Source organism: Xenopus laevis, chromosome 2L, assembly GCF_017654675.1.
Source record: "Xenopus laevis strain J_2021 chromosome 2L, Xenopus_laevis_v10.1, whole genome shotgun sequence".
NCBI lineage: Eukaryota > Metazoa > Chordata > Amphibia > Anura > Pipidae > Xenopus > Xenopus laevis.
The window spans coordinates 99,007,638-99,031,976 of NC_054373.1; the positions used below are offsets into that span (position 1 = coordinate 99,007,638).

General features: G+C 38.7%; 1 protein-coding gene across 9 annotated transcripts in view; it reads right to left on the bottom strand.

Annotated features, from left to right (window-relative positions):
• Positions 1 to 24,339, bottom strand: part of scml2.L (Scm polycomb group protein like 2 L homeolog) — a 64,922-nt gene that overhangs the window by 12,597 nt on the left and 27,986 nt on the right. For 7 of the 9 annotated variants that reach the window (XM_018246890.2, XM_018246887.2, XM_018246883.2 and 4 more), the window contains exon 6: positions 21,595 to 21,841. In XM_018246890.2, the coding sequence (XP_018102379.1) occupies positions 21,595 to 21,841 (247 nt within the window). The remainder of the gene's footprint in view (positions 1 to 21,594; positions 21,842 to 24,339) is intronic. The other 2 variants (XM_018246888.2, XM_018246886.2) reach the window with 1 other exon arrangement.

Below are 24,339 nucleotides of genomic sequence, written 5' to 3' on the forward strand. Positions count from 1 at the left end.
AAAGAAAAGTGCAAATTTATTAGGACGAAATATAGGTAACCCCCGAGACCTTACTTAAGACCAACAATGGACAAAAGGTACTATAGATATGGGACCTGTTATCCAGAATGCTCAGGACGTGGGATTTTCTTGATAAGGGATCTTTCTGGTTTTGCTTCCAATAAGCATTACTTATATCTTAGTTTGGATCAAGTACAAGGTACTCTTTTGTTATTACTGAGAAAAAGAGAATCATGTTTTAAAAATTTCAATTATTTGGATAACATGGAGTCTATGGGAGAAGGCCTTTGTATAATTTGGAGCTTTCTGGATAACGTGTTTCCAGATAATGGATCCTTTACCTTTATAGGCATTACTGAATTGATTCAGGAATGCAGCCTCTGTTAATATCATTAGTGATATGTGCAGCTATTCTGTTTCTTAGGCCTTACAAAGAATTTCTGCGACCACTAGTTAAAGCAGAATTGTGCACGTAAAAGACCAAATCGTGACTTGGCAAAACCTTCATGCTATTCCAAAGACCCATGCAAATACTGGAAATGGATGTTTTGTGAACTTGTGATCCAAAGCTATTCCATTTCTGTTTCAAAATGATTGTTGTAATGCAGCCTCTTGGCACCCTGTCAGATCTTGCTACAAAGTCCTTACTTTACCTTAGGCAGAGGAAATCAGATCAGCTCTCTACAAAATTAAGTAATACTGAATAATTTGTTTTATATGCTTTGATTCTTAAGATTATATGGTTCTAGTAAATCTAGAGGACCACGTTTACAGGAAACAAAAAAAGACATAGGGGCAGATTCAGAAATATGCATATTAACATTTTATGCCAATAAAAGTAAAATAAATCACATATTTTACATTTAAAATAATTTTGAGCTTCCCCTTAGGCTTAAATTGTGGAAGTAAAAGCTTTAAGTACTCTATTTGTTAAAGTGTGTAGTCCAGCGCTGCACCGTAAATGACACCAAACTTTTAGACAATGGAAACGCTTGTGCTGTGTTTTGTGCTGTAAAAATGGATTGAAAGGCATTGGCCACAGGTGTGCTCCTTCCAAACAAAGGCATTGGATACTATTTGGTCTGGAAGCAGCCAGGAAGTGTATGCACCCTTGAAAACCAAGCAAGTGGTGTACAGAGGAACTTTGTATCGTAACATACCAGCAGCATCTTGGAGCAGGGTGACAATTTAGCCAGTTCCCAGATGCTGGTACTTTGTTGAGGCTGTGCACCCCTACCCCAGTGATGTGAAGAGAAGGCATAAATAGACTGAACCAAAAGACACCCACATTTTAAGCATATTTAACCCTTTAAGTGCCACCCCACGTAGAATCTACGTTCTGTGGGGATGGCACTTGAAATGCCACAGAACGTAGATTCTACGTTCTGCAGCATTTCAGGGTTAGGGAACGGAGGAGCGGCTTTTCAAGCCGCTTGCTCCGTTCCTCTTCGTTCCCCAGCCCCCAGGCAACGAGCAGGGGCCGGGAACGAGTGGCCCCTGAGGCGCGATCGCCCAGGGGCCCCAAATGCAGCAGCAGACACGTGCACACTGCGTGTCCTGCTGCTGCTTTCACTTCCTGAGCCGAAGCTCCGCCCCCTCTCAACGGATCTTCCTGGGTGATGCAGCATTTTCTTCCTCCAGCCCTGCACAACGATCTGGACCTGCTTCCCCCAGGTTAGTGCCCATCCACACACAGAAAGACACACAAACACACAAACACACACTTATTTTCCCATTACACACTTACATTCACACTTACACACAATCACATACATTTTTGGGGGATCAGGGGGGTCACACACATTCACAGCACCCCCACACGCTTGCACACACACACAACATGCAATTGGTCAGTTGTACACACACACATACACACTTGCACTGTTGTGTATTTTTTTTTTTTTTCTTATCGCATCGTCTGTTTTTTATGCTGAAAAAACTGTTTTATTGCCATTGCGAATATTGCACTGCGCAATACCTTTTGTATGTTATTTTGGTGATTATACTGCAATTTGGGTGATTTTGGTGCATTTTTAGACATTTTATTGCATGTTTTGCCATTTTATTACATTTTCAGCTTTGCAAAGGTGTTGTTCCCCTTTTTCTGTCTGTAAAACCTATTTGGCCATGCTAAAATTATCAAAAATTGATTCTGACTGCTGATTACAGTAGGCGAAAAAAAAAAAGCATTGATTTTTGCGGTTTTGTTGGATTTTAGGGATTTTTGTTACTTCATTTTGACCTTGGAAATTTTGTCTGCTATATAACCATTTGGAGGTCTCTGTGTACAAAATAGTTTGGTAAATCTTTTCATATCAGGCATCAAACTGTTCAGTACACTCCTTGCTTTCATATTTAGGATGACTTTTGCTGGTACGTTACAAAATGTGGGGTATATAATGGGGTAAAATGCAAGCTTTGTGACTATTTTCAGAATTTCCATAAAAAGCGTTATGTTTAGCATTGCTTTGCGGTTTTGTAGTTTGCAGTAGAAAATTGTAATTACCTGCTTTAGATTCGTCTGAATGTGTACTTTCAGAAAATATATGGGTTTCTAGGGTCTCCATACTGTTAGGGGGTCTTATGGTGCATAATGCACATACCAGGTGTTGTATTGTAGCAGTCAGAGTGTCATATGTTAAAATTCATATGTACTATTTTCATTGGGACGTCTCTGTATGCCACCTAGTTTGGTAAATCTTTTCATATCAGGCATCAAACTGTTCAGTACACTCCTTGCTTTCATATTTAGGATGACTTTTGCTGGTACGTTACAAAATGTGGGGTATATAATGGGGTAAAATGCAAGCTTTGTGACTATTTTCAGAATTTCCATAAAAGAGTTATGTTTAGAATTGCTTTTTCAGTTTGGTAGTTTCACAATAGAAAGATGTAATTACCTGCTTTAGATTCGTCTTAATGTGTAATTTCAGAAAATATATGGGTTTCTAGGGTCTCCATACTTTTAGGGGGTCTTACGGTGCATAATGCGCATACCATGTGCTTGTATTGTAGCAGTCAGAGCGTCATATGTGAAAATTCATATGTACTATCTTCATTTGGGCGTCTCTGTATGCCACCTAGTTTGGTAAATCTTTTCATATCAGGCATCGAACTGTTCAGTACACTCCTTGCTTTCATATTTAGGATGACTTTTGCTGCTACGTTACAAAATGTGGGGTATATAATGGGGTAAAATGCAAGCTTTGTGACTATTTTCAGAAATTCCATAAAAAGCATTATGTTTAGCATTGCTTTGCGGTTTTGTAGTTTGCAGTAGAAAGATGTAATTACTTGCTTTAGATTCGTCTGAATGTGTACTTTCAGAAAATATATGGTTTTCTAGGGTCTCTATACTGTTAGGGGGTCTTATGGTGCATAATGCACATACCATGTGCTTGTATTGTAGCAGTCAGAGTGTCATATGTGAAAATTCATATGTACTATTTTCATTTGGGCGTCTCTGTATGCCACCTAGTTTGGTAAATCTTTTCATATCAGGCATCACACTGTTCAGTACACTCCTGGCTTTCATATTGAGGATGACTTTTGCTGGTACGTTACAAAATGTGGGGTATATAATGGGGTAAAATGCAAGCTTTGTGACTATTTTCAGAAATTCCATAAAAAGCGTTATGTTTAGCATTGCTTTGCGGTTTTGTAGTTTGCAGTAGAAAGATGTAATTACTTGCTTTAGATTCGTCTGAATGTGTACTTTCAGAAAATATATGGTTTTCTAGGGTCTCTATACTGTTAGGGGGTCTTATGGTGCATAATGCACATACCATGTGCTTGTATTGTAGCAGTCAGAGTGTCATATGTGAAAATTCATATGTACTATTTTCATTTGGGCGTCTCTGTATGCCACCTAGTTTGGTAAATCTTTTCATATCAGGCATCACACTGTTCAGTACACTCCTGGCTTTCATATTGAGGATGACTTTTGCTGGTACGTTACAAAATGTGGGGTATATAATGGGGTAAAATGCAAGCTTTGTGACTATTTTCAGAAATTCCATAAAAAGCGTTATGTTTAGCATTGCTTTGTGGTTTTGTAGTTTGCAGTAGAAAGATGTAATTACTTGCTTTAGATTCGTCTGAATGTGTGCTTTCAGAAAATATATGGTTTTCTAGGGTCTCTATACTGTTAGGGGGTCTTATGGTGCATAATGCACATACCAGGTGCTTGTATTGTAGCAGTCAGAGTGTCATATGTGAAAATTCATATGTACTATTTTCATTTGGGAGATTTTTGTGGGGTAAAAACACAGAAATATATATTTACCCCCCAAAACCATATATTTTTGGAAAGTACACATTCTACCGAATCTAAAATGAGTACCCATGCCTTTCTGCTCCAAACTACTAAGTCGCAAGGCCTTCCCAAAATTGACGGTTTTGGTGAAATATCTGAAAATTGCCTCAAAGCTTCGACTTCCCAGCACCATATTACCCATGTATCATTACGTACCAAGAAAAAGCACCCTAAATATGATTGCCAGGGTTCCTCCAAACAGTTTGGTGGCCATTGTTCATAGGTTTACCAAAGTATCTTGCATTTAGAGGCCCCAAAATGAAGTTAGCGCATATAAATAGTCCTGTAGGTAACTTCAGCTAAATCAACACATTAACTGCATTTTTTGTGGGGTAAAAACACAGAAATATATGTTTACCCCCCAAAACCATATATTTTTGGAAAGTACACATTCTACCGAATCTAAAATGGGTACCCATGCCTTTCTGCTCCAAACTACTGAGTCGCAAGGCCTTCCCAAAATTGTCGGTTTTGGTGAAATATCTAAAAATTGCCTCAAAGCTTCAAATTCCCAGCACCATATCACCCATGTATCATTACGTACCAAGAAAAAGCACCCTAAATATGATTGCCAGGGTTCCTCCAAACAGTTTGGTGGCCATTGTTCATAGGTTTACCAAAGAATCTGGCATTTAGAGGCCCCAAAATGAAGTTAGTGCATATAAATAGTCCTGTGGGTAACTTCAGCTAATAACTTCATTTCGGGGACTCTAAATGCCAGATTCTTTGGTAAACTTATGAACAATGGCCACCAAACTGTTTGGAGGAACCCTGGCAATCATATTTAGGGTGCTTTTTCTTGGTACGTAATGATACATGGGTGATATGGTGCTGGGAAGTTGAAGCTTTGAGACAATTTTCAGATATTTCACCAAAACCGTCGATTTTGGGAAGGCCTTGCGACTCAGTAGTTTGGAGCAGAAAGGCATGGGTACTCATTTTAGATTCGGTAGAATGTGTACTTTCCAAAAATATATGGTTTTGGGGGGTAAACATATATTTCTGTGTTTTTACCCCACAAAAAATGCAGTCAATGTGTTGATTTTTCATTAGCTGAAGTTACATACAGGACTATTTATATGTGCTAACTTCATTTTGGGGCCTCTAAATGCCAGATACTTTGGTAAACCTATGAACAATGGCCACCAAACTGTTTGGAGGAACCCTGGCAATCATATTTAGGGTGCTTTTTCTTGGTACGTAATGATACATGGGTGATATGGTGCTGGGAAGTTGAAGCTTTGAGGCAATTTTCAGATATTTCACCAAAACCATCGATTTTGGGAAGGCCTTGCGACTCAGTAGTTTGGAGCAGAAAGGCATGGGTACTCATTTTAGATTCGGTAGAATGTGTACTTTCCAAAAATATATGGTTTTGGGGGGTAAACATATATTTCTGTGTTTTTACCCCACAAAAATGCGGTCAATGTGTTGATTTTTCATTAGCTGAAGTTACCTACAGGACTATTTGTATGCACTAACTTGATTTTGGGGCCTCTAAATGCCAGATACTTTGGTAAACCTATGAACAACAGCCACCAAACTGTATGGAGGAACCCTGGCAATCATATTTAGGGTGCTTTTTCTTGGTACGTAATGATACATGGGTGATATGGTGCTGGGAAATTGAAGCTTTGAGACAATTTTCAAATATTTCACCAAAACCGACAATTTTGGGAAAGCCTTGCGACTCAATAGTTTGGAGCAGAAAGGCATGGGTACCCATTTTAGATTCGGTAGAATGTGTCCTTTCCAAAAATATATGGTTTTGGGGGGTAAACATATATTTCAGTGTTTTTACCCCACAAAAAATGCAGTCAATGTGTTGAATTTTCATTAGCTGAAGTTACCCACAGGACTATTTGTATGCACTAACTTCATTTGGGGGCCTCTAAATGCCAGATACTTTGGTAAACCTATGAACAATGGCCACCAAACTGTTTGGAGGAACCCTGACAATCATATTTAGGGTGCTTTTTCTTGATACGTAATGATACATGGGTGATATGGTGCTAGGAAGTTGAAGCTTTGAGGCAATTTTCAGATATTTCACCAAAACCGACAATTTTGGGAAGGTCTTGCGACTCAGTAGTTTGGAGCAGAAAGGCATGGGTACCCATTTTAGATTCGGTAGAATGTGTCCTTTCCAAAAATATATGGTTTTGGGGGGTAAACATATATTTCAGTGTTTTTACCCCACAAAAAATGCAGTCAATGTGTTGAATTTTCATTAGCTGAAGTTACCCACAGGACTATTTGTATGCACTAACTTCATTTGGGGGCCTCTAAATGCCAGATACTTTGGTAAACCTATGAACAATGGCCACCAAACTGTTTGGAGGAACCCTGACAATCATATTTAGGGTGCTTTTTCTTGATACGTAATGATACATGGGTGATATGGTGCTAGGAAGTTGAAGCTTTGATGCAATTTTCAGATATTTAACCAAAACCGACAATTTTGGGAAGGCCTTGCGACTCAGTAGTTTGGAGCAGAAAGGCATGGGTACCCATTTTAGATTCGGTAGAATGTGTCCTTTCCAAAAATATATGGCTTTGGGGTGTAAACGTATATTTCTGTGTTTTTACCCCACAAAAAATGCAGTCAATGTGTTTATTTTTTATTAGCTCAAGTTACCCACAGGACTATTTGTATGCGCTAACTTCATTTTGGGGCCTCTAAATGCCAGATACTTTGGTAAACCTATGAACAATGGCCACCAAACTGTTTGGAGGAACCCTGGCAATCATATTTAGGGTGCTTTTTCTTGGTACGTAATGATACATGGGTGATATGGTGCTGGGAAGTTGAAGCTTTTAGGAAATTTTCAGATATTTCACCAAAACTGACAATTTTGGGAAAGCCTTGCGACTCAGTAGTTTGGAGCAGAAAGGCATGGGTACCCATTTTAGATTCGGTAGAATGTTTACTTTCTAAAAATATATGGTTTTGGGGGGTAAACGTATATTTCTGTGTTTTTACCCCACAAAAAATGCAGTCAATGTGTTGATTTTTCATTAGCTCAAGTTACTCACAGGACTATTTCTATGCGCTAACTTCATTTTGGGGCCTCTAAATGCCAGATACTTTGGTAAACCTATGAACAATGGCTACCAAACTGTTTGGAGGAACCCTGGCAATCATATTTAGGGTGCTTTTTCTTGGTATGTAATGATACATGGGTGATATGGTGCTGGGAAGTTGAAGCTTTTAGGAAATTTTCAGATATTTCACCAAAACTGACAATTTTGGGAAAGCCTTGCGACTCAGTAGTTTGGAGCAGAAAGGCATGGGTACTCATTTTAGATTCGGTAGAATGTGTACTTTCCAAAAATATATGGTTTTGGGGGGTAAACGTATATTTCGGTGTTTTTACCCCACAAAAAATGCAGTCAGTGTGTTGATTTTTCAGTAGCTGAAGTAAAGTCCTGGACAATTTGGATGTGCTAACTTCTCTAAATGCCAGGTACTTTGGTAATCCTATGCACAATGGGGATCAAACTGTTCAGTGGACCCCTGGCAATTATATTCAGGGTGCTTTTTCTTGGTATCTAATATAGTGTGTGATATGCGGAGCAGCAAAATAAAACCTTTGAAGTGATTTTTCAAAATTTTGATACATTTTGATAAAAAATGCTACGTTCAGACAAGCTTTGATGTTTGGTAGTTAGGAGTAGAGAGACACAGTTACCCATTTTGGAATCGGCAGAATGTGTACTTTCCAAAAATATATGGTCTTCTGGGGTAAACATACTGTTTCAGGATTTTGTGGCCTTGGAATCAAAAGTATGCCGTTTTCTGCCTTCTGCTTTCAAAATTCGGTAATATACTGCCGGTAGTTTTTGCTGTACAGATGTCCTAAATCTGCCTAAAACTATACATATTTGGTATTGGCATGTTCAAGAGACATGAGGCTTTCCAAATCAGTTGGATTTTCATGCGTAAAATGAAATATTTTTCAGGTATAAGTTCATATATTGTGAAAAATAGGAATTTTTCATTTTTTTTTTGTATTTAGCACTATAAATCTTTTTGCAGAGGTGGAAATACAAGAAAACTCAGGCAGATTTAGAAAGCTCAGTTTCTCCCGAAAAAAACAATGTATAGTTTTCCTAGCTGAACTATAGGTTTCCCCTCAGAAAATGCCCCTAAAGTGAGAGAGCACAGAATGTTTCAAAAACGTCTGGCATTTCGCGTAACCAAATTGGTCAATTCTGCTGGCACTTAAAGGGTTAAGGAAGCAAAAGTAATGAGCCAAACACTGCTGGTACAGGGGGGTTTCTGCATGTGTGCAACTGTTTTCAGGCGGAGAATCCATTATAATAGCAAGTACAGACCGTTCCAATTGGAGTCAATTGGAGATGACCTGGTGCTTCTTGGCCCTACTCTGCTGGCTCATATTAAAGGGGAACTATTGCGAAAATAAAAATTTTTATATAAGCTTCATCACATTGAAAAAAATAAACTTTCTAAATATAATTAATTAAATATTCTGCATTGTTTTTGAAATAATCAAGTTTATCTTAACTATCCCTCTTTCAGCATCTGTTTTTCTTCATTCTGTCTTCATGCAGCAGTTGGGTGCCAGATGAATGATCCAATATATTTTATAGGGGGGGCTTCCTTTCCTAGCAGATGTATTAGAACTCACTCAAATAACTGATTCCAGTACAAACAAAATCTAACAAAATAACTGCCGTTTGCACAAATTCTGCATGTAGAGAGACAGGATGGCTGTTGATTTGAATAGAGTGAGCTTTAATACATCTTCTAGGCAAAAGGAGCCCCCCTATAAGAAAAAAATGCCATGTGTGCCATATCCCTAATAAAATCCCTAATACTGATCCATGAAGACATAACTTAATAGGCCCATAACTCAAAGCAGAGAGAAGTGTTTCTAATTCATTCCAGATTGTTCGAGGTATGCAAAAGTTTGACACTCTCTATGTGCCATGGTACACAAAGGATTGAGTGATTTGCATTGTCCCAATGTGACAGAGATACAAGAAAACACAACAAAGGAAGAGAATGTGCAAAACGCTTTGATAAAGCTGTTAAAGGAACAGTAACACCAAAAATGAAAGTGTTTTAAAGTAATGAAAATATCCTGTAGTGTTGCCCTGCACTGGTGAAACTGATCTGTCTGTTTCAGAAACACTACTATAATTCATTATTGCTACTGCTGAGTAGCAATGGTAGAAATAAAAAAGGGCTATATAACACAGGTTAAATCAAGGATCCCCAACCTTTCCTACCTGTGAGCAACATTCAGATGTAAAAGGAGCAGGGGAGCAACACAAGCATGAAAAATGTTCCTGGAGTTACCAAATAAGTGCTGTGATTGACCATTTAGTAGCCTCCATGAAGACTGGCAGTCTACAGGGGCTTCTATTTGGCAGTACACCTAGTTTCTATGCAACCAATCCTTGCCTCTGAGCCTGAAATTCAAAAATAAGTAACTGCTTTGAGGCCTTGGGGAGCAACATCCAAGAGGTCAGAGAGCAACATGTTGCTCACGAGCTACTGGTTGGGGACCACTGTTGGATAACAGATAACACCATTATCTACAGAGCTTATCTGCTGTGTAACCTGAACAATTTCTCCTTTGAATAGCTGCCCCCATTGCTACAAAGCAGCTTATTTATATAAACAATAATAGTGTTTCTGAAGCAAACACCGTGCCTGGCAATACTGCATTATTTTTTTTACTTAAAAACACTTTAATTTTTTGATGTTACTGTTCCTTTAAAACTGTTTTGACTAGGGATGCACCAATGCATTCCAATTATGTTGCAGATTAGAAACCTTGATTAAAAATAATTAAAATAGTGAAGGTGTGACTTTGTTTTCCTATATGTAAGGATGCTGGTGGCTTATATGAACCAAAACCCAAGTTTATTTTTATACATTTACTGTAAATAGGTATAGTATAGTCTCATACAGTCAATCCAAATACTGTAAACTTTGCAGCTGCTTCACTTAAAACAAGCATTATTCTTTACATGTACACTGGCATAAAATAATAGACAAACTTTGGTTCTGCCTTTATTCCTAACCATTCAGCCACAATTCCACTTAACAGAAGGCTCTTTTTGTTTTAACTTTTATCTACAGATGCTGTTTAAAAGTTAATTGCATTTCTCATGTTACACCAGCTAAAAGTAAACAAATGATTCAGTGATATGCCATCAGTCAACTAAATTACTGACCTTGTTTTACTCACTTAACTGTAACTATGATAGTTTTTTTTTGATAAAAGTAAGATTTTTTTTGTTATTAACTATAAATAATGCAAACATTTCTTATGACAAAGCAGAACAATGCACAGGGGATATAGACTTTATTTCAGCCAAGACATTATCTGCAAGGAGTTTGCATGTTCTCCTCATCTGCATTGGTTTTGTCCATGCAGGAAGTTTAATGGAGTCCTGATAAATGTGACTAGTGTGTATGAGTATAATAGGGACCTTACAGAGTAACGCTGCCCATAGATGCAAAGATACCATCGTACGAAATGAAGATTTGTACGATTTACGGACCGTGTGTGGATTACCCACACCATGGCGATCAATCGGTCGTTCAGTTGATCGGACAGGTTAAAAGATTTATATCAGCTACCGATAATAGCTCTGCATGTGTTGCCTGACGATATTAATAGGAGATTGTCACTATTATTTGTTAGACGTAGCACGTCTATGGCAAACTTAAAAAGATACTGACAGCAGAAATGTAACATTTTTTACATCTACCATAAAATTGACTTTGCATGTTTCTTATAATTTTGCCATGAAGCATTTGCCCAATGCAGCATGACCTATAAGTAACTTTTAATGTACCGGCACATTCATATTTTAAAAAGTCGTTTTTTAGTGTCAGTATCACTTTAAGCTCCACTGGCCAGGGACTGATGTCAAATCTATGTGCACAAGGCATAGGGTCCTCTTGTGTGTGCCTGTGCTTTGTATGCAGGTGGAGAAGCAGATCCACGTCTATTTGTAGCTCCACTGACAAGCACAACGTCGGGCTGCATACAGCTACACAGAGGAGTACACATCAGCATGAAAAAACACAAAATCATTAATATTTGCAGAAATATCTGCTCTGTGAAGCTGCACTTAGGCCGATGCCAGAGACTAGCTACTACACACAGGCATGGATCCGGGCAAAATGCAGGCAAAAAAAAGCTGACAAAAAGTTTCAAAACAAGCCAATTTGCAAATTCAAGACATCATAAAAAGCAAAGCAGTTACAAACTATCCTCTGATATTCATGCATGAGGTTCACTAGAATAAGGAAAATATCATCATTGGCACAATGCAATTACAGGACACAGACATTCTGCTGAATTATTAATAGGGCAAGCAGATAGCACATGTTAATGTATGTGGAGCATTTTAATTTTCTGGTGTTTCCAGCCTTTTCAAGGCCTCCATACCCCTATCAAGTATCTGATAAATAGTTGAAGTCTTGAACAGCTGGAGATGCAAACAACTCTTAAAAAGAGAAAACTGCACAGTGCTCATTCACTCTCATATAACAGAGTTGCCAGTTGCTAGAAGCAAAACATGTTAGTACTGTGTCTAACCTTGTCTCTTTTACATGCAGTAGGTGCACACATGCTACCTGTGTGTAAATACATTGTACAGCAAAAAGTCAGCCATTCCTACAATCAGCCATGTGAGCTGAACAACATTTCTCTCCTCCACTCCATTTCCAATATGTACCTTTAACACAGAACACAATTCTCTTCTCGTGTAGTGTCAGAAACTGAGAAAAAGATAGGGGAAATGTGTGTTCAGTTCTAAAAGCTGCTGTATAAATCCACTAAATCTGAAATCAGTATTTTAATCCATGCAGAAACTACATGAAGAAAAAAAAATATCACAGAGTGCAGCATCCCTTTAGTCAAGGGCAGAGAAAGCACCCCCTCATGCACCACTATGAAGCACAGACTAATGCACCACTGCATGCCCATTTAATTTAAAAAAATTAATACATTATCTGAAGTCTGGGCAAAATCAAGGCTTTTTTTCAAATCTTTGTTTTATAAATGAACGTACTCTGCATTGCTAATTATGAATAATAATGTTGCCAACTAGTCTGTGGATGTAATGTTAAGGTGGCCATACACGGAGAGATCCGCTCGTTTGGCGATGTCGCCAAACGAGTGGATCTCTCTCCGATATGCCCACCTCTCTCCGATATGCCCACCTCTCTCCGATATGCCCATCCTTTCGAACGCGAACGGGCAGATCGCGGGACCGCATCAACGAACAGATGCGGCCGCGATCCGACGGGTTTTTTAGTCTCATCCGATCGAGATCTGGCCGAAACGGGGAAGCCCGTCGGGGGCCCCCATACACGCGCCAATAAGCTGCCGACTCGGTCTGTCGGCAGCTTTTATTGGCCCGTGTATGGCCACCTTTAGGCAATCTGTATGCTGGGTAATGGACTGAAGACTAAACACGGTTATCATTACGACTCTGTATATAGCTGTAAAAAATCAGTATAAAAAAAATTATATACAATTATATCTATATACAAGTTCATACACAAATACTTGTGCTATATTGAAATGTTAACCTTTTACAGGCAGTATCACATCAGTTTTCAAGTGTACTTTACTAACTAACACAGGCACATATAATAATGCAACCTTAAAAACAAGGTATAAACAACAGGCACCTTATTATTCTAAACAGTGCAGGAGTAGGAATATGAAATCAGTGGCCCTATGCTTGAAGAAAAATTCCATCCAAAGACTAATATGCAGATGAAGACAGAAAACACGAAGGCACAGAATGTGTGAAGAGAAAGGTATAAGAGGGCTATGCAGGCTGTCAGTAGGCAGCAGGTCAGCTGTGGCCAATAGTTCATGATACCCACTCAGGAGTTCTCACAGTGTGCACATGTCCACTGTATCTCTGAGTAAATCAGCAGTTATCCTAGGAGATATTTTTTCTGACATCACATGGTAGTTGACTTATTAACTTTCCTTGTCCAACACAAAAGGTCTGGATTACACAATGAACTGGCTACAAGCATATGTGAGGTGGGACACAAAATAAACAGTCTCTGGTTTCCCTACCTTTTTTATTTTGAAGGCAGATCTGCACATAAGTGCGAGGAGGCTCTTGTGATTCTGCCCTGGTTAGATTTTCAGTTATACTAGGACCAAAACACACAGAAGTCTAAAACAAAGCCCCCTGCTGCCGGTTCAGCCCTGAAAATCTTAGCAAATGGGTAATGAGATATTTGCATTTGGTGCTGGTGGGGAGGGGAGTGTGGAAAGCTGGCAGTGGGGGTTGGGGAGGGGAAGAAAGAAAGAATGAATTTAAAGGGGGGGGGGAGAAACTGCTAAAGTAATGTCATATTGTCTGCAAGCTGTATTGACAGTAATCATCAGTCACCTGCTCAGGCTGCTTCACCCCAGCCTTGGGAGGCAGAGCAAAGGTTGAGTTGGGTCAGCGGATCTGGAAAGAGATCAAGCAGGGAGGGAGATAAGGGGGGGACTGGGAAAAGAAACAGAGCAGCCAACACTCCAGTACACAGAGAAGGAAAATAATATCCCAACAAAGCTCCATTTGGGGAAGTGGAAAGAAGGGTTTAAAAGTCTCACGAGAGCTTATTAGGCTGTATCAAGCGGAAACGGGTAAGGAAAACAAAGAGCATAAAGAGTAACTTGCACTTTGCTTGTACCTATCTTGAGACTTCATTCAGGAAACAAAGATCCTTTCGAAAACAGCGGAGCACTTTACTAAAGACAGTCCATGTGGCTTATGTTATTCAGAGCAAAAAAAAAAAAAAAAAGCTTCCCATTAACTATTTTGTTTTGTCGTGCAGTCAAAATTATATTCTCACAATTTGTTCACTGCTGATCTATGTTATATTCATTTTGACTGGAGAATACAATGTCCAATAATGGCCACATAGAAATAAAAACAATTACACACAGTTATGCAGGGTGTTTGTAAATATTAGCACAGCTAATCTTAGACCTGCAATAGGCAGGGAATGTTTATACCTTAAAGGAGAACTAAACCCTAAAAATGAATAGGGCTAAAAATGCAATGTTTTATATACTGAACTTATTGCTCCAGCCTAAAGTTTCAGCTTGTCAATAGCAGCAATGATCCAGAACTTCAAACTTGTCACAGGGGGTCACCATCTTGGAAAGTGTCTGTGACACTCACATGCTCAGTGGGCTCTGAGCAGCTGTTCAGAAGATACGCTTAGGGGTTGTTGCAAATTATCAAGCAGAAAATTAGGTTGGCCTGTCATATAAGCTAATGCTGCAGGGCTGATTATTCAATTCTGATGCTAGTTGCACTGGTTTCTGTATTGCCCAGAAATAATTATCCATTATACTGTGACATTTCTATTCTATGTGTACTGTATATTTTGAGTCTGTCCCTAAGCTCTATAAGTGACAGCAGCACAGAGCATGTGCAGTGAATCAGCAGAAAAGAAGATGGGGAGCTACTGGGGCATCTTTGGAGGCACAGATCTTCCCTTCAAAAGGGCTTTGGTTGTCTGGGATTGGCACAGAAGCCCAAAACATAATGTACACCATTTCTAGCCTACTTCTTTAGTTTAACTTTCCTTGTCTTTTAAACCAGTGATCCCCAACCAGTGGCTCGTGAGTAACATGTTGCTCACCAACCCATTGGATGTTGCTCCCAGTGGCCTCAAACTAGTGTAATTCCAAGCAGAGCCTCTTGTAGGATGTCAGTCCACATAGGGGCTACCAATAGCCAATCACAGACCTCATTTTGCACCACCCAGGAATATTTTTCATGTTTGTGTTGCTCCCCAACTCTGTTTACATCGGAATGTTGCTCACAGGTAAAAAAAAAAAAAAAAAAAAAAGTTGGGTACTTCTGCCTTAAACCATTGAATATGTGATAATAGGCCAGGTAAGTAGAAACGTTTCAAAGTCATGACAATATTTAATGCAGTTACATTCTGCCTGTAGGCTACTGCATGCCCACATCAGCAATGTATCAAATGAATGTTATCCCTAAACCTTCTGCCTGTGAGGTAAAAGCATGAGATACTTTCTAAAGATATAAAATGTGATCAAATGAAACAATAACTGTAGTACTGCAAGAGCAGAAGAAAATATTTTGTGAGAATGATATATCACAGGTACACAACAAGAAACCTCAAAGTAGCCAACAACATACCAGTGGTTACAGACTTGAATACTTACAATCATTATTTATTATTTATTGTTTTTTCCACCATTAAAAAAAAGCCCCCAAATGGCATTTGGTGGGTGTAAGTGCTTGAGCATCTATTAGAGTGTGGAAATGACACATACCTCCCAACTGTCCATTTTTCGGAGGGACAGTCCCTCTTTTGACAGCTCAACCAGCAGTCCCTCATTTGTACTGGAAAGTCCCTATTCTCTCTGCACTGAACAGCCAGAAAAAGAAACAAAGTTCTCACTTAATTGGCTTTTAGCAGAGAGCCCAGAACAGCTAACAGGTGCAAATAAGATACTTTGTAACAATTTTGAGATACAAAAAAACAGTTTAGATAAGGAGAAATATTTTCAAACTTTCATAACCTGACAGATTTTGTAAAATGAACATGGTAATTAGGGGGTGTGGCCACAGAAAGGGGTGTAGTCAACAATTTTCGCTGTTCTACATGCCAAAACATTTTTTGTCCCTCTTTTTACTTCTAAAATGTTGGGAGGTATGATGACATAATGCATGGAACGTAAAAATTCCTTGTTGGGGGAACAACTGGGCTGCTAATAGGGGTGTCCTGCAAAAGTCCCCAGATGGAAGGAGAGGCAGGTTTTGCAGAGAGGCAACATTAATGGATCAATCTCTTGGGGGAACTTGCTATACTGGGAGTCTGAAAGGAGAACATCTGTTTAGCATTTTTTGTAAAGCCATCTGCTTTTGGATAAATGTTTCATGTATAATACATGGTGAATTTTTGTCGTTTTTTTTCTGTTAGTAACCCATTGATAAGCTGCAAAGTAATAGTGAGCAACTTACACTGCAGTACTTGCAGATGCAGAATGGGGGGGGGAGAACACATCTAAAAATCATAAGGATGGTATCCGTAAGCTACACACGCAATCAGAATGCTATCCTATTCATTTATTATGAAACTGCGAGCAAAAAGTGGAACAAAAATAAAGAGATTTTGGTAGCCATCACTTAGCTTGGCATGTGACCCCTTCACAATGGAATAACAAAATAAATCAATGACAATCCAAAATCTTTTCATATAACATTTGACAAAATTATATTCCCCATCTAACCTCCACAATTAGGGTGGCAGCAGACGTGGCTACTGGGGGAGATTAGTCGGCCAGAAACAAATCGCCTATTCTTCGGGCGACTAATCTCCCCTGAATGCCTTCCTGCCAGCTAGAATGTAAATACTTCGGAAAGACGAAGCGATCCGAGTGCCATCCCGCCGGCAATTTACATTTTAGCCAGCGGAAAGGCATTTAGGGGAGATTAGTCGCCCTAAGAAGAGGTGATTTGTTGCTGGCCTACTAATCACCCCCGTAGCCACATCTGCCACCACACTTAGGCATTGGTAAAGTTTTCATTTAGAAACACATAATGGGATTTGATAGGGGAGCATTGTTGTCAGCTGAAATAAATCTTATTTGTGGGGTGGTGGTTGGATATGAGCCAATACTGAGATAAAAATGTGCATTAAAAATGCTCTGCATTTGCTGGTGTAATAATTTGTGTTCCTATGCACAGGAACACAGATGCCAAATTTAGCCTAATTGCTATCCTGAGCAAATCCTGCAGCAGCCCCAGACCTTCGTAATGAGATGTTTGAACTATAGGGATAGAAATGCTGCTTTGCTCACTGCCAGGAATAAAAGGCCGAATTATCCACAATTACTCTTCAATCTCTCTGTTTGCAGACCCTCTCCATAATGGTGCAAAGACAAAGCATCTTTTATAAGAGTTAAAAAGGCAAATCTGCAGGCCTAATCTACTCCAAGACCTTCCCTGGCATATTGCTAGCAGTGGAGAACACCTCTACTCATTACTTTGCAACCCCATCTGAGGCTGTTAGTTTAAGGGACAGGGTGAGAAACATGCTCCAACAAAAAGCCCATGCAGGAACAACAGAACGTTTTATGATTTAACTACCAGCACAAACTACAAAATTGCCTTGCTACATATATCACAGAGGTAGCAGTCTTATTCATGGTTAGCAAGTAAGGTTCTTGTGTCATTTGTGACTTTAATACAACCCACAAAAAGAGATATAAAAGAAAGGCTTGGACTATTCATGCTTGTAGCATGAGGAACTGGGAAGAATCTGTTGTATTAGCTAAACTGTGGAGATGGACACACTGATGAAAAGCAATGTATTTGTCATTATGACACTCACAAAACATTATCACAAATAAACATGGCACTTGCTTCTAATGAATTTAGGCAACTCGTTAATACAGTTAAGTAACTAATTTGGCATTCTTAGCCCATTCCCTGCGTGCCCTCTGATGAAAACCCAGACACTCTGGCTACTCAGTCCCCTATGACCACTGAATGTGCAAGTGTATAGAAAGAAAGCCTAGTTTTGGGGGGGCACATGGAAGATGGCGACAACCCTGGATGAAATTACCATTAATTTGACTGATTACTCTCAATACCTACATACCTTATACATTACTTCCTACCTCCCCTTTAAGGGATCTCTTCCACTGACATTTTACTCCATTAAAGGAACAGTAACACCATGATAAAAGTAAACATAATTCTAAGCAACTTTGCAATATATATTTGTTCAGGATTTTAAGTTATTTGTATTGCTATAGAAAGCAATGTTTGCCCCTGTCTATTTGCTGCCCTGGCAGCTCAGACTGTTGATACAATGTAAGACAAGGCAGCTGATTAACTGAACTGGGGAAACAAGACTTTTGCAATGTTGTTTAAAAAGTAAAAATCAAGAGTAAGGACAAGGCCAGACTTGGCTTTTTTGCTGCATTTTTATGTTGCGTTTTTAAAAAAGAACAGACAGGCGTAAATTCGCCACTGAAAACACATGTCAAAATGCGTTTTTCACCATGTAGGATTCTTTTCCCAACATGCACTTCTCATTGAGAATTTGGATGCCATATTTCAAATACGCTACGTATTTACGCAAAGTGTGGTTTCAAACGTGCAGATCCCATAGAGTCTATTGATTTGGTAGTTTCTTGATGTATTGGCATTTCTGCTAAAAAACGCCAACACTGGCGTCCTGTGGCGGATTTTAGCTTGCAAGAGCCCTGTGTGAACTACCATAGTGCATTTTCCATTGGTTTCAGTGGTAGTGCAGTTTATGCGTATTTAAGCCTAGCTGTTCTTTTTTAAAAACGCAACGTAAAAACGCCGCAAAAGCGCCACGTCTGGCCTTGCCCTTAAGCAAACAGTGCTTTCAATAGTTTCAATAATTTTTTTCAATTCAATAATTACTTTCAATAATTGTTTTAAAAAAGAACGTTAAAAGTACTAACTTTTAAATAAAAGTATAGTAGAAATTTGCTTAGAATTATGTTTTCTAAGGCAAATTTCAAATCCAGATTGGATTTCCCTTTCAGGTATACCACAGCCTGAGATTGATAAACAATCATATATCTAGAAGTTAAAACAAACATTATATTTATACAATTTCTAACATTATCTGGTAAAAAAAATTCTAACAGTATGAATACACAAATCTTAATATTTTGATAGCCGACACAATTCCTGTTGTGTTTAAAGGAATTGTTCAGTATAAAAATAAAAACTGGGAAAATAGGCTGTGCAAAATAAAAAATGTTTCTAGTTAGTCTCTCAGTTTCCTGAGTTTTCTGAGCTGAATGCTGAGGATCAATTGCAAACTCAGTGAACAGTTATGTCCCATGTGGCCCCCCTTCAAGTCACTGACCAACTCAAGAATTCGAGAGCTGAAAAGCAGGAAGTAGTGTTCTGGCTATTATGTTACACATCCAGTCACTCCAGCCTTTATACATTACATTTTTGCCTAACTAACTATATTAGAAACATTTTTTATTTTGCACAGCCTATTTACAATTTTTACACCGAACTGTTCCTTTAAAGGGCAACAACATAGGGCCTTAAAGTCAAAAGCCATAAATATTAATGCCATATATTATAATACAATACATTATAAACATAATTTTTCACCATTTGGCTAATCGTTATATAAATACAAGTTAATAATAATAATGGCACTCAGTGTCTTGACCAGCACTGCCCTCTGGTGGAGAACTGTGGTCAAAACAATGCTGTCCATCTGCTGCTAATGCTGCTCTCTACAAGTGCCCATGGATTCATGACAGACAGGGGCATTTCATGGCAGCGTCAGAACAAATGGCCCACGTGCAACAGTCTAACTTTCTGTATTTGTGCGAGATTGTGGTAGAAAGTTTGTTTCTTTTCTTGCTTTATAGTAGGGATTCTATGTACACACTGCTAGTCACAAACAGTAACAGTGTAGGCTGCCCTAGCCCTGGCTTCCACTGCATATGTGACAAAAGGGAACGGAGTAGCAATTTATTAAAAATGATAAAGGAAGTACAGGAAGAAATTAACATATTTAAAGTTAATAAAATAAAAACACATCAAAGACAATGTAGTGAAAGTCCACGTGGAAAAGAAGAAGCAAATACAGCTACTGAATATTGTTTGTAGTCGCACTGCATTCACTAGATTTACAAAGATCTGTCAACTTTATAGTAATCTGTGTTTTATCTATATACATATGCCACAGAGTATAATGCTAATATCACAATAAGTACTGTCTTCATCAGTGGAGAGGTGCCCGAAACTGTAACTTTCCACTAGAGTTAGATATTCTAAGAGTGTTTTTGGGCTGAAAAAAGTACTGGGACTATGAGGAAGCAATGCTAGTTTGTGGCGTTTCTCCACTGTTGGAAAGGTGGTCAGAGAAAATGCCCCGTGTACCATTAACGTAAACTTTTAGGCAACCGCAGAAGATAGACCCCGTTATGTGAAAAACTGGTGTCCATTTAGTAATATATAAGTGACTAATTGCATAAATGCAGTCACTCATAGCATCCAGTTAGATTAAGTTATAACTTTTTATGAACCAGACAGGCCAAAATAATTGTGATTGTTTGCTGTGGGTAACTATACAATTGTCCATCCATGCTTTTACAAACAAATAATGAAATGACTGTTTGTATAAGAGAATATGCCCGGTCTGTTTAACCCTAAATTTTTATCACAACCATTATAGAAGGGCAAGATAGAGAGAGAGTTTCACTCAACACACGGCCGGAAAATCGTACAAACTGTTTTGTACGATGGTATCTTTGCGTCTATTGCCAGCTTGAGAATAACACTCAATGGTAAAAATCAGAATTACTATTGAGAATCCTTTAGTAACACAGAATTGAAGAAACAATAGCTTAACTGAAGTGGTTCCATCATGAAATGCTGGCTCTTACTGAATAGCACAGCATCAGGCACAATGATCTGAGATGGCTGACTATACACCAATATTACAGCTAAAAAAAAATGCACTTGGTTCAGGAATACAATTTTATATAGTAGAGTGAATTATTTGTAGTGTAAACATGTAATTTAGCAATAAAAACTGCACTATGGAAATCATGACAGAATCCCTTTAATGCGTTTCACTATATATTGTGTTTAGTGTGTTGTTTGTTCATTTGACCAGTAGATGGGGATAGAGAACAAAGAAAATGCAAGTGTATAAATTACAGGGAAAAAAACTCATTGAAAACTTTTTTTGTCAAGGGGAAGTCTCAAAAAATCTGTAACAGGAGGGAAAGAACAACCTAGGACAGATGATAAGTAAAGCAAGACTCTGTATTAGCCAAAGTAAAGATAGCTGGACTCATTATATAGAAATAGGCTGGCAAGGAAGGGAAGCTCTAGAAAGCCCACAAGATTAGCTCCTAACAAGACTTGTTCCAAATTGTTTTATCCTGAATATGTGAGGTGTCACACGGATGGTAAAAGTGGGAAGGGAAGTTTGGTGGGGCTGGGTAGTACTTTATAAAACTTTATTCTTCTGGTACATATTTAAAGCTGTTACGAGTTACTTATTTTATTAATTAAATAAATACTCCTACATATAAGCAGTGGGGGGGAACTATTGATTTATGATAAGCATTTCTTGAGAAAATGCCTATATGTTAAAGCAAATGCTTTCAAATATGGTGGTTTGCCATTTGGTATTACAAGGTGTTTTTGTTTTTTTAATAGTCAGCAAGATAATGGTATAAGATTTAAGATATGTAACCTACCGCTGTTTCCAGGGGGCTGTAGTGAATTCCCAGTCAAAGAGCACCATCCAATAGGAAAGATGTCCCTAGAGTCGTACTTGCACCAATAGTCAAATGCTCCTCTCCAGCCATCAAAAGTGATGAAAACATCATCCCCTTTAATATCTCCAATGGTCGCCGGGCAAATTAAATAAGGGTTTTTCCTATCCACTGCTTCCAGTTTCATTCCAGTTTTAAAGAAATTCTGTGATGGCTTTTGAGGTTCCTGCTGACAAAATAAAGCTCAATTAATAATAAAATATTAATGTAACATATGGAAATGCTTATTGTTAATTTAAAAAAAAAATTAAGTTTAGGGATTTTAGAAGTACCCTTTATAGTGGCAGTAAATCCCCCCCACCCCCTCTTTAACATTAGTTCCACAAACAGGTATTGTGCTCATCATACCAATTAGCCTATTCATTTTGTTTTTTGCACAGATGACGTCAGGTAACTAAGGAACACTGTACAATGAGCTACTTATCACAAAGACTGCAGCTAGGAGAGGTATATAGAGGGCTTCTCAGTGGACTGGGATTTTTTTTTATTGCGCTCAGATGTGTTTCTGACTTACAGGATTGTTAGGGCAATAAAAAAAATTAACTGACATCACAGGAACATCTCTTTGGGTCCATATTGCTCTCAGGATCATTGCTCTTAGGCTAATGTCACACTATGCATTTTTTTTTTTTTCAATTATAATTTTTATTGAAAATTATTAGCATGAACGTCAAACAATATCGGTCTCACAGGACCTTTAAGTATAGCAATAAAGTGGATACATCTCATATTTGGTCACGAGAATTATACACTTAATATTGGGGTAGGAGCAGGAAGGGTAAGGTTCATGGTAAGGTGGAGAGGTCAATGAAAGAAAGTGAGAAGAAAAAAAGGGGGAGGGGTATAGGGGGGAGGAGAATGTAAAGGTAATGCCTTCAATGGAACAAATCTTTGTATTGTTTCGTTTCTTTAAATTACAGCCACCTCCACCAAGTTGCAGTGAAATTTGCATTTTGTTCTTCTGTGTGCGCTGAAAGTTCCTCAAAAACATAAAGCTCATCTATTTTCCAATCGTTTATTGATGGCACATGCTGTGTCTTCCAGTGTAGAGGGATAAGACATTTCACAGCATTTAATAGGTAGGGTTCTAGTGATTTTTGGGTAGAGATAGGACTCTATATATGGAACAACAGGCAATATGCAGGGTTTTTGTCTATATTGAGATTAGTATTTCTTCAGATAGAGAAATTACCTGCTTCCAGTAAGATTTTATCTTTGGGCATTCCCAGAATATATGTGCCATGTTGCCTCTTGCCCCATGACACCTCCAACATGCCTCAGATGTCTGTGGGAATATCGACTTCAGTTTTGCCGGCTTTCTATACCATTTGGTAAGTATTTTGTAGTTTAGTTGCTGTATACGACTGCATCTTGAGCTGTATAATAATGTTAGTATCAGATTGCCAATCTGCTCCTCTGAAAGTGGAAAGTCATCAGTCTGCGGTCCAAGATTGCATGAAGTGTAGGTTGTGTGAATTGTCTTTTGTTTGTAGACATCTGTATATCATAGTAATGTTATCTTGTGGTGGACTATGCATTTTATCTGCAAGTGGAAATACAGTGGTGTGAAAAACTATTTGCCCCCTTCCTGATTTCCTATTCTTTTGCATGTTTGTCACACAAAATGTTTCTGATCATCAAACACATTTAACTATTAGTCAAAGATAACACAAGTAAACACAAAATGCAGTTTTTAAATGAGGGTTTTTATTATTTAGGGAGAAAAGAAATCCAAACCTGTGTGAAAAAGTAATTGCCCCCTGAACCTAATAACTGGTTGGGCCACCCTTAGCAGCAATAACTGCAATCAAGCGTTTGCGATAACTTGCAACGAGTCTTTTACAGCGCTCTGGAGGAATTTTGGCCCACTCATCTTTGCAGAATTGTTGTAATTCAGCTTTATTTGAGGGTTTTCTAGCATGAACCGCCTTTTTAAGGTCATGCCACAACATCTCAATAGGATTCAGGTCAGGACTTTGACTAGGCCACTCCAAAGTCTTCATTTTGTTTTTCTTCAGCCATTCAGAGGTGGATTTGTTGGTGTGTTTTGGGTCATTGTCCTGCTGCAGCACCCAAGATCTCTTCAGCTTGAGTTGACGAACAGATGGCCGGACATTCTCCTTCAGGATTTTTTGGTAGACAGTAGAATTCATGGCTCCATCTATCACAGCAAGTCTTCCAGGTCCTGAAGCAGCAAAACAACCCCAGACCATAACACCACCACCATATTTTACTGTTGGTATGATGTTCTTTTTCTGAAATGCTGTGTTACTTTTACGCCAGATGTAACGGGACGCGCACCTTCCAAAAAGTTCAACTTTTGTCTCGTCGGTCCACAAGGTATTTTCCCAAAAGTCTTGGCAATCATTGAGATGTTTTTTAGCAAAATTGAGACGAGCCTTAATGTTCTTTTTGCTTAAAAGTGGTTTGCGCCTTGGAAATCTGCCATGCAGGCCGTTTTTGCCCAGTCTCTTTCTTATGGTGGAGTCGTGAACACTGACCTTAATTGAGGCAAGTGAGGCCTGCAGTTCTTTAGATGTTGTCCTGGGGTCTTTTGTGGCCTCTCGGATGAGTTGTCTCTGCGCTCTTGGGGTAATTTTGGTTGGCCGGCCACTCCTGGGAAGGTTCACCACTGTTCCATGTTTTTGCCATTTGTGGATAATGGCT